The sequence below is a fragment of the Ambystoma mexicanum genome, chromosome 7q (assembly GCF_040938575.1).
Source record: "Ambystoma mexicanum isolate Mex_15411 chromosome 7q, UKY_AmexF1_1, whole genome shotgun sequence".
Taxonomy (NCBI): Eukaryota; Metazoa; Chordata; class Amphibia; order Caudata; family Ambystomatidae; genus Ambystoma; species Ambystoma mexicanum.
In genome coordinates this window covers 903,929,908-903,941,283 of record NC_090941.1, presented here as the reverse complement: position 1 = coordinate 903,941,283, position 11,376 = coordinate 903,929,908, and the positions used below count along the sequence as shown (strand labels likewise).

At 45.1% G+C, this 11,376-nt stretch overlaps 1 protein-coding gene across 25 annotated transcripts in view; it reads right to left on the bottom strand.

The window, feature by feature from the left end:
* Nucleotides 1-237: 237 nt before the first annotated feature.
* SYTL2 (synaptotagmin like 2) overlaps nt 238-11,376 on the bottom strand; it is a 573,462-nt gene continuing 562,323 nt past the window's right edge. For 20 of the 25 annotated variants that reach the window (XM_069639787.1, XM_069639792.1, XM_069639788.1 and 17 more), the window contains one exon: nt 1,057-1,344. In XM_069639787.1, coding sequence (XP_069495888.1) covers nt 1,199-1,344 — 146 coding nt within the window. In that variant the 3' untranslated portion in view covers nt 1,057-1,198. Of the gene's footprint in view, nt 1,345-11,376 lie in introns of all 25 variants that reach the window. The other 5 variants (XM_069639800.1, XM_069639806.1, XM_069639810.1 and 2 more) reach the window with 2 other exon arrangements.

Sequence of the window (11,376 nt, the reverse complement as noted above, 5' to 3'; positions counted from 1 at the left end):
GACATTTTTTAGATGAAGATTTCGATGGAATGGCATTAGATGCAATGGTTTTTAGATGCAATCACCATAAACCCATGTGTGCATATTGCTTTCCTCGTCGTGTGCTTTCCCCTTATGATTTGTAAAGCTCTCGGTTGCTTCACAAAGCTAGGCCTGCACTCAATACATACCATAATAACAATGTGCATATTGTTCAATTTAGATAAGTCACTTTAAATAATGCAACAGGAACACGGGTGCGTAATTTGTATTTATTTAAATATAGGACTGGAGTTTTTTTATGATTACACAATAAAAAAATAGCTTACAGCGCGAGCACAATAAAAATAGGCAACCATGCCCAAATGAAACATGTGTTCCTGCGACCACAAATGTACAGAAGCTATGACACATACACTTTCAAGCAAATAAAATAAGAACAAAGGGCGACCACCTGCTCGCTTTAATTACAAATATTTATATATGGTCGATTAACCCAATGGTGAAACCACAAAGAACCCTGTACTCCTCCATATCCTAACAGTGGCATTAAAGTGCATCCAATCTCTATCTTATTAAAAACTACCAAGAAAGCTGCTTTGGGTGTAAGGGATGAACGAATTCCATATCTAATTTACTTCTTAAGATAAAATCACAGTCTAAATAATACCATATTATAGAGTTAGATGAGGACAGTGGCTCTGCTTAAAATCATTTAACACATTTGAAAACAGTAGAAAAAGTGTTTGGTATTTTAAGAACATTTCAATGGCATAAGTAATATGTACATGCGAGCTTTTCTGGCTCAGCATTGATGCTCGCAGATGTGAGCCTGGCAGTTTACTTGATGCAATATACAGGATAGCCGTTCACTGGAGATAAATATGCATTTTATTTTTAACATCATACTTCTTTCTTTTTTTTTAGATCTATATAAACATTGATTTAAAGTGAAAGTTAAGGAAAACATACAGACGTGTCATAATCATTACAATTTTAAAGTGAAGGTTATTCTCCTAGAAATACATTTCATGAAGTGCTTCCTGAGGCCCCCCCCCTTTTCAGCACCCATTTTTAATCCTGTTGTAGAATCTCAAGGCACAGTAGGGAAGAAAGTCAACAATTCGCTAGATACTGCTTCAGCTACTGCAATGGCCAGCGTGCTCGTCAGTGGATACCACCTTCTTATGAAGCAATAACAGACACTGTAGGTACCGGGTTACTTTGCCATTTTTGCCATCATTAGCATTCTAAGCTGCAGGGTGTCCTCTACCCACTGATCGGGCGAGTTCATCATTCTCTTCCACAGGGAAGCTTCATAGGAGGTCGAATCCATCCAGTCCACCGGCGTGCCATAGCTTTTACCTGGAATGCAAAATTTGGCATTATATGGGGGACCTGTGTAGATTAAATATACATTCCAAGGGAAGATTATGATGCAATAAAGATAGTAGCAGTGGTCTATCAACAGTATCAACAAATCAGTGACTGTGATTGAGCACATGAGTATACCTGGGATTTATTCAAATGCATTAGCCTGTGGCATGGCTAGCAGCTGAGAGGACTGGCTGCTACCTGTGCGACAGTTCCAAAAGATAACAAAATGCAAACTGAGCGGACCCTACACTCTCACCTCCCCCTGGAGAGCTCCAGTGACTTTACACAGGGATCAAAACACATCGCTACCCCTCATCCTATCTGGGTTGCCTATCCGGTTGCTTAAGTGGCTTCAGTGCACCATGGTGATGAGGTGTGGAGACAGGCGAGAGGCAGTATGGAGGTGGGCAGCAGTAAAAGAAGTGGGATGTTTGGTAGTACCCAAATTGATTGTTAACAAATGATCATATGGTAAATAGTCCGATTGTGGCCGGTACCATTGGTAAATCTGTCCAAATTCGGACGGTACCATTCAATCGTTTAACAACTATCAGTTTGGGTAATTGCTACTAAGCATGGGAAGCAGGGGTTGCGTGGATGTCCCCCGCTCTCCATGTTTGGTAGTGATGGCCTTTGAGGGTAGCGGGGGTGTCCCCCGCTTCCGGAGGTCTGGAGGCTGGGGACGGGAAAAATAAAGCATACCCTGAAGCGTCGGATCCGAACCGAGTAGGGGGGACGGAACCGACGCCGCAGGGTCAGAAACAAAGCGGATGTGAAAAAGGTAAATAGGGAGTGGGTGGGGGGGTGTATTGGGGGGACGTGGGGGGTTTAAACTTGGCCCGATTTGGCCACAGAAAAATTGTCTTCGTGTCCAAATTGACCACGGTCAATTTGGCCACAAACAATTGTGCCACAGCCGAATCGTATACATCCCGATGTTTCACTCCTGGCTGATAAAGGTGAATTCCGAGGGACTGTGAGCATCTCATTAAGGATAGATATTACTAAAATCTGTGCACGTTTTATTTTATTTGGCGTCAACTTGCAATAATATTGATTCAAAACGCACATATGGGCAGGTAAGTTAGAGGATTGGCAAGTGCAGTACACATTGACAGTACATGTTATACTTCTGTATTGCAAAAATGTAACTACATCATTTAAGAACAAGTTAAGTACCCAGCGGGTAACGTTGTTTCTGATGGATCCTAGGTCCCCTACACATATTCCTCATCTATGCAACATCCGGCCTGGAGTCAGGGACCTTGGAAATGTTTGACTCACACTTGTGAACACCCACAGTGCTGTGAGAGTGCACCTTGCAGCCACCATCGAAACTGACCGTGTCCAAGGAGTAAGTGACACTGCCCACCCGGCCCAACAGTTACCTTTCCGATGCCATGGTTTACGGGACTTCGGAAGACGTTTGGAGCCACTGGTTACAATGGTCATGTAAGTGTAAATTCTGTTAAAATTGGATGTTTCCAATTCTTTTATCAAAATGTAAGAAACCCTCTGGTGTTATGGCTTGTAACAAATGTTACAAGACATCCATGACTGCTTCAAGATGTGCCTAGGCATCTAACATGATAGTAAGGAGTGTGAAGCATGCTGGGGCATGATATCCAAGCCTAGGTGGTCTCGTGAACACAGACTGTTGATGTTCCAGGAGAAGTCTAAGGAGAAGTGTTGCCTCCGGATGAGCACAGGCGCTCTTCAGAACTGGAACGGGTGCACTATGAGTATTTGTGAGAAAAACTGTTGACCGAGTCCTTCAGCCTGTTCCAAGAGAGGACACGAAATGAGATCTCACCATAAGAGTCCCCAAAACACAAACATTTAGAAAACATGAAAACAAGAAGAAACAGACAGACTGCTCGACTTGGGGTCCCTCTATCAGGTCAGTGGGTAATGGCCATTATGGGCTGCCACAGAGGGACTTAAAGTTCTTTAGGCATGATAGGTCACCTATGTTTGCAGAGATAGATCAACAGCTAATGACACCCACTCCTACCATGGCTGTTAGAAAGTGTGGTCCAGGACACTCTGGCATCCCTGATAAAGGGGCAGAAAAGCTGGGTGCTCTGGTTGTCGTCCTATTTGGCAGGAATACCTCCACCAACTCTGTGGCATGGAGAGGATTGCCACAGGGCAATGGCACAGCACCATGAAGGACTCATGAAAGATAGAGGTAGGAAGCATACCCGTGGGCTTCAGTTTGGAAGGCATAACATTGAATGCACGTAGAAAGGTAAATGCCTTACTGGATGGGGGCGATACTTTTGACACTGGAACATTACCTAAGAGCAGAGAAATTATTTTGGAGATGCTCCAAGGAACCTCCATCTCCCCAGTGGTTTAGGTATCTCACCTGCGGTAGTCCTCAATGAAACGTTATTGATGGGCAAAAGAATAGAATTTGCTGCCAATGTGAGCCTTGTGGGAAGGGTGGTCAAAGCCTTCGAGATCCACGATTTGGATTCCGAGGATCAGAGTCTTGTGATACACAGGGGCCCTGAAAAGAACCAGCCTTGTCCACTTTTGGAGTGTGTATGAAGGACCAGATTAGAAATATTTGAGAGAAGTCAATGTCTGGCCCAGCCCTCAGCCAGAATACACGGAGGAGGTACAAACCAATAAAGGAGGCCCTTGTAATTATGTGACCATCCAGCAGCTGAATCCTTGGTGGTTCATGCCGGCACCTCTGGGGGACAACCAAATTCCTTCCCTGCTTTGCAACCAGATAAAGAGTCAAAAATTCAATGCCAGGGCCAAGTAAGTGTTTATTTCTGGGTCATTGGCTTGTGCTCCATTAATGCAGCCAACATCTTGGGGGATCTTCATCAGTTTGGCTTGTGGCAGTAGGTGGAAAATTCTATTCAGTTGAATTTGATACCTCTACATATATAATGCAGACTAGCCTGGATACAGGGGACCTTGTAGCTAGGAGGATAGTCACCTCAGCACATTTTAGACACCATGGATGGTTGCACCCGTCCGGTTTCTCGCATGATGTGCAGGTGAAAATAATGGTATGCCCTTTCAGGGTAACAAACCTTTTATGGGATAAGGTAGACCACATTCAGACTGTCCAGACAGACAGTGCACTCCTTGGGATTATCAGCTAAAATAAAACCCTTCTTCACGGGTCAACACTACAAGGGTATGCCGGCCACACTGCCGAAGCAGCACTTTGGCAGAGGTAGTCAGATGAAGAACCAGTCCAGTCAAAGGTAGGTGCCAGAAAAAGACACCAGCCTAACTCATGATAAAAGGGATACAATGTTCTAAGTTTCTATTTCATTTTTTGACAAGGTAGGTTCTGGGTAGACCCTGATAACTTGGGTCAGGAGGAGAAGAGAGAGGAGAGCACAATATATACATATACACACAGTACTGGTTGGTACATTCCGAACTAACAGAGCAAGACCTGATTTTCAAAGATGGTTAAGAGTTTACACATGTTTGCAGTCATTCTGGAGGAGTTTGCCAAAATTGAGTGTCCCAGAGGAAGGTTGTGGTGAAGAATCAGGTCTTGTCCTTGTGTTGAACTTGTGTAAATTCTTTCCCAGTCAGTGTTTTTGGGATGTTTCGCTAGAGGTTGGGGCCTGTCGTGGCCAGGTCTTGACCAGTGAATTCCTGTTTCACCAGTATAAGTTTGTGTTCACTGCATGATCAAAGTGTTCTACTGTTTAGGCATGTATTTAGGTAAGGAGACAAGTACTTTGGGCCATCCGAGAAGATAACACATTAGTACAATGCAAAGTGTTTTGAAGAGAATACTGGATTTAACTGAGAAACGAGGAAATGGAATCCTGTGATTTGAGGCAAAGAATCAGTCACCCTGTTTTGAATTTGGAGGAGCTTTAAAATTGTTGCTTTGTTTAGCGCTAAGACATTGTATACAACTAATTCTCTGGTGAGTTGTGGCATTTGTAGGCAATGTCACGAATCGTACAAGTATCAAAGACCCGTGACAAAAGGTTCCTAACACCTCTGTTTTTTTTCTCCTGGGATTAGCTATAGCAATACCCTCAGGGTCAAGAATGTGTACACAACAGTTACTCAATAGTGATCAGGATGGTTGTGCACTCTCGGAAAGTTTCAAAATAGTCCAAAGCAAAGATTCTTTTGGTTCTCATTAGTGCCGAGTTCGGGTCTTTACTAGTGGCTTAACATAACAAAACTTAAGAAACCAAATGTGGGGTTATGTGTGTTGAGTGTCCCAAATCAAATGAAGAATGTCTAAGAAAAAGGGATCGCACATTTATTCTGGTAATGTCTGTGCATGAGCAATGTCTCTGTTATTTGGATTGCCTGTAGCAATGTTCTTGTGCCATATTCTCACAGGGTTCAAATATGCACTGGAGCCTGATGGTTGGTGCAACATTTGTAGCTGGCCTTAAAGATCTCTAGTTTTCCTACCACCCTCCTCAATCGGGACCTTTGGTATACAGCATCCGAACCCAAACGGTCAGCTTCTTTACATCACGCCATGAGCTCATACGTGGGAGACATTCTCCAGCTCCTTCTTTCCCTCTGTGTGCTCTCATGCTTAACCTGCACCTCCTTAACAATTCACCTAGCTTGTTCATCCACCAGTCTAAGACACTCTTTTATTTTCGGTCCATCTCCTCGTCCTCGTCATCATCTTTCATCCTCCTCCACTCCTAGGAATTCTCTGCTACATCTCTGCTGATTTATCACCCTTCTTGTTAATGGTCTTTTCACTGTACATCACCTCTTTAGCCACCTACATACTAAAGACTGCCATCTCCCACCACCTCTTCCACAACTCTGTCTCTGAGCTAGCTTCACAATCTCTGAACCTCCTGGTTGTTTCTCTCTATCTCTCTCAAATGCCTGGTGTATGCCTCTGCGCCCCTTTCTCTGTCTCTTTCCCTCTAGCCTCCTGATGCAGAGTGGTGCTGGTCGGGTTTCAGCTTTCTTATCACAAATGTAGGCCACTGGGTCTGGACTCACACTCCCTTTCCTTTTGGTTTCCTTCTTGGTAGATGTGGCTCTAAAAGGAACAGAGAAACACTGGCACACATCCTGTATTGGAGGCATGGCTTGAGGCAGGGGTGTACTGCTGGATTACATGCTGGCAAGGGGAGACTGAAATCGGGACCCTCTCAACTGCCACTGGCCAACTAACTCAGGAGTAAAACTGGCTCTGGACGTCTCTCTGGCAGGCATCACAGCCCCAGCTGAGAGTGGTACCCATACTCTCTTGATAAGGACAGTGTATAAGCCTCATCTCAGTGTCCATCAACTGAAACTTTGTGTGGGCCTGTCTGTGATGAATCAGAGGTGATCATTCCAAAGACCCTGGCATGGTACCCTTCTCATGTGGCCAGGGAAAGGCAGATGCTTCTTGATCCTAAGCCTGGAGGTTGTGTTCTGTGGGAGGATCACATGGGAGGGAGACTCGGTCAGGAGAATTGGGAGAACCCTCTAACCATCTTCTCTACTGAGCCCACGGTCTTAATGGCCCATTGTAAAATTGAAGCCTTTGATGTAAAAACGAACAAGAACATTAGGGACTTAAAGTCCCATAAAGCTCTAGGTACTGGCACGAGGAAGAGGAGAGGTGCCAAACCATAGTATGCAGTCTAGTGGTTCTGATGAACCACACCTAAGCAGGACTTTTAAATGTTTAAATCTCCTTCAGGTGCAGGCTATTAGAAGACAGCATCAGTGGGAGCAGCAGAAGGAAGAAGACGCCAGAGCTGCTGCTGTGTCTCCAGCGGGTTACAGTGCCGAGAGACTACTAGGAGATGGGAATTGGAGGTGCAGAGATTGTGCATCGGGAAGCAGTGCTGATATTGGCTGTCCCATGGAAGGAAGAGAGGAGCTCTCCTAATTCTGTGCCTTACTCAGAGTATGTGAGGAGCGAAGCAGGCTCCCTGTGCAGAAGGCACGAGCACCGGGAGTGTGAACGGAGCTGTCGGACACAAAAGTCCTTACGATAGAAGAAGTTGAAGCAGCAGCGGATCGAACGGAAGCGTAGGAAAAGACTGGTGAGCTGGCCTTTGCTAGGTAGCCCAGTGGTGCTTCGCAAAAGACTGCAGACTGGAAATAAGCCTTTTGAATACCGAACTAACGAAGTAAAGCATTTTGGGAGTAACACTTATATTGAGAGAGATCGAATGAAGAGAGATTGCCAAAGTATAGAAGCAGTAATATTTGAACAATATTGTAACCATCATTGCCAAAGTAAAGGGAGGGCAATATTTGAACAAGATAACAACCAACATTAGCTATGCCAAAGAAAGACAATTATAATTAAAAGATTATACTGTTTCCCAAGTATTCGACAAAGAAGGAAATTACTTGAAAGGGGAGATGACACTAAGACCCCACCCATCGCAGGAGCACTCCTGAGAGGTCGCTCGTCGGCCATGCCCTTGACGTAGCCGACCTAATCACAGTATTTTAGATGACAAGCAAACTTGTTGAGGGCCCCTAGATCTAGTATCGGGTGCCACTGGCCGTTTTTCTTCCTTACTAGAAATACACCGTTATATCACGTTTGAAATGATACCTTCCCTTCAGAATTGTCTCCGACTCAAATGCTGGAGAAGGAGGATTGTCGATGGGAAAACACAGTTTCTGCAGTCTGCCAGAGGCAAAGGTTCTAGAAAAGCAGTTTTCTGAGAGGAGAAGTGCACTACATCCGAGGGTGGGTGGACTTGTGTAATATCCTAGGATTTTAAATGCATCTGGTCTCCAACTGATTGATCCTATGGCTGGCAAGAACTGTACATAACGGAGCCAACCTCTTGAATCCCTTCCTTGGTACCGTAATTACCCCGTAGGAATGGAAAAAGACTTCTGTACCACCAAAGGGTTGCTCTTTACACCTTGCATGTCGACAACTAATTACAGGTAAAGGTTTGGAACCCACAGTTGCGGACCAGCCCACAGAATAACCATGATATGCGCCAGTTATTTCAACCCGCTAGCAACAGACTTTCCACTCATACTTAGTCTGGTAAGCATCTCCCCCCTCCCCTCTTATTTACATTTAAATTTTAATTGTTCAGGACGAAGACCACCATCTAGAACCGGCATGCAAACATTGAAGAGAGCTCTTGAGAGACTGAGGTGCGATTCTTGCACAGAAAACACAAGACTGCACACAATGCAGAATTTCTGGACATGTAATGCAGGCTCTGTGTGGGTAGGCAGACAAGAAGAGATGCAGGAATTGGCTAAACGCCTTCAAGCCTGTGACTTAAAGTGTGCAACCCCTATTGGACTGAAGCCAATTATACATACAAAGTTTTAAAAAAATAAAGACAAACCGTGATGTGCTGAAAAAAGAAAAAGAATACTGAATGTATACTGAAAAAGTAAGAAGAAAATTGCACCCACGAAATACTTGATGCGAGGTGGAAGCAGCACGTTCCCAGTCGAGAGGACTAGGTGCAAAAACAGAAACTGGCAGTTGGACTATGTTCCTGGGAGAGGGTGATTCTGGGGTGCGTGGAGGAATATTGGTGTACATGAGTTCTAAAGCCAAAAGTTGCAATAGAAAGAGTAGATGTTTTCCAACATGGAATAGTGCGGGAGCACGGCTCCCAACACATTGTGAAGGTGGTACAGCACAGAACCCAAGGGCACCACAGGAACAATGTGGCCTGCACCAGAGAAGAGCATAGTTCTCCCCTCCCCCACTTGATTTACTAGACTTAAAGGGAAGGTCCTGATAAATGTGATTATTCACCTATCACCCCAGAGGCGAACTAGAATATTATGTGTGCTGCAAGCAATGATTGGGCAGTGGCATTGGAGTTTCAATCGATTCAGTATGTGATGTTTTAATGTCAAAGGTGAAATCTTACAAGCAGTATTTGCTGACTTTAGCATCTTATCTCCATAGGACTCCTACTTGCTTTGAGTTGATTTGAGCCATTTAGAACATGCTAGAAAGCTGGGCAGAGTGAGCTGCATCTGGGCACTGGTAACAGCTGCGATGATCACGTTTAAGCAGAAAGGTACAACTGTTTTCAGAACGAGATGTAGGAGTCCATGGCCCTGAGTGAGGGTGGTAAAGAGTTCTACACCGGAGGGCAGCACCCAGAAACACATGTCCCTTCTGGTGGTACAGCAGGAAACAGGACCACAAGAAAATGTTGAGCTGCCGAGCAAAAGCAGCGAGCAGGACAGTTATATCTGATTTTGTTGGCAAGATACGGTACTGATAGGATATAGATACATTTAAATACCAAACAAAGGGGGTCATTACGACCCCGGCGTTAAGGGGTTAACGGTGCCGTGAAAGGCTGCGGCGCCGTTAACCCCTTAACGCCTTACTACGAGGTCCCTTTGCGGCTCCCGACCTGAACGGCTGGTCTGGACCAGCCGTTAAAGTAGGGACCGGCAAAGGGACCTTGATGGCAATTATGGTACCGCAATTTGCGGTACCGTAATTGCCGCCTTCCCCATTCCCATTGAGCCCTATGGGGCAAAAATGGGAATGGGGAAGGGCCATGGAGAAAGGGGAATTACCGCCCCACTAACCTTGGAATGGGGTGGCAATTCCCCCTTTCTCCATGGCGGACTCCGGCATGGACCATGGTGCTAATAGCACCATGGTTTAGCGTCGGAGTCCTAATGAGGGCCAAAGTATTTTAAATATAATCCGTTGTCTAATAGGTACCCAGTGAAGGGAAATCCTCAATTTAGAAAAAGAGGAGAATTTAGGCAATCAAAACATCAGCCTAACTGCCACGTTCTTGGACACTTGCAAGCATGAAAGTTGCTGCTCAGGGATACTGCAAAGAATGCCATTAGAATAGTCCAACTTGGTGTTCATTTATGCTCCCATGACAATGGGGCGCCCGGCTGCTGGGATAAAAAACAAATCAGGCTAAAGGGTCAAAAGATGAAAAAAGACTCATCTCACTGACGTTAGATACGTGGCCGAGATTTGCCTGCCAGTACCAGCTCAGATGGTTTACCTTCGAGACATAGGACCGTGGAACGCCGAACAGGGAAGGGGAGTTGCTAGGTCTGGAAAAGACCCGGGGCTAAGCTGATGTCGGAACTCTTGGGACTGGGGACTAGCTAGTCTTTTGGCTGTATCTCCTGAGATTCTATCCGGGCCTACAACCAAAAGATCAGGGGCTATAGCCCCCTTAGCCCCCCTAGCAACGCCCCTGATGCAGGGCATTCATTCGTAGGTGTTTAAGGACAAAGAGGACAAGTTCAGTTTTTGTAAAGTTGTAATTTGCTAGTAATCATCCACCAATTACTTTCCCACATACAGTGTACAATGTTGTGACTCAGATCAGGGGGATTGTTGAGATGCATATAAAGCAGAGTATAGTATCATCAGCATATGAATGGTAGGAGAGTTTATGTTTTGAAATTCTGAACACAAGTGGCTGCATGTACAGATCAAACAAACCATTTGTAATTGTTGGGTTAGGTCAGTTAAAAAAAAGACTTGGAACATCCAAGACTCCTCCGAGATACCCCTGCAGTCGAATACAACCGTTGGAGTATAGCACCACATTACCACATGCTGCCGGTGTTTCCACTTTTCCATTCCCGTGGAGTCCTATGTGACTCCACGGGAATGGGGATTTACAAAATGCCGGCTTTGCACTTACTGGATCACCGGGGCTGTAATGCCCTGGCAAGTTTGGAGCCGGTAAATCTCTACGGGTACGGCAGCAGCCTCCTGGTTTTACCGGCAAGGCTACCGCCGGACTCGTAATGAGGGCCATTGTGTCACATTTTTTGCACTCTGATTTTCCCTTAAAGTCAGCAGAGCTCTTCCTGCATCCAAAACAATGCCTTGCAGAATCATGAACCGGGACACACTGTGCAGTCTAGACAGTGCTCATGCTTTATATGGACAATCTTTAAGGTGCAGGAGCTCAGATTATCTTCAACATTTATGTTCCGGTCAAAAAGACCCCCCTTTAATCCTGCTGTTAGCTGGATTATTTTCTGTACATGGAGCTCATGGCAAGTTCATCAAATGCCATTTTTTCTCCTGTTTTG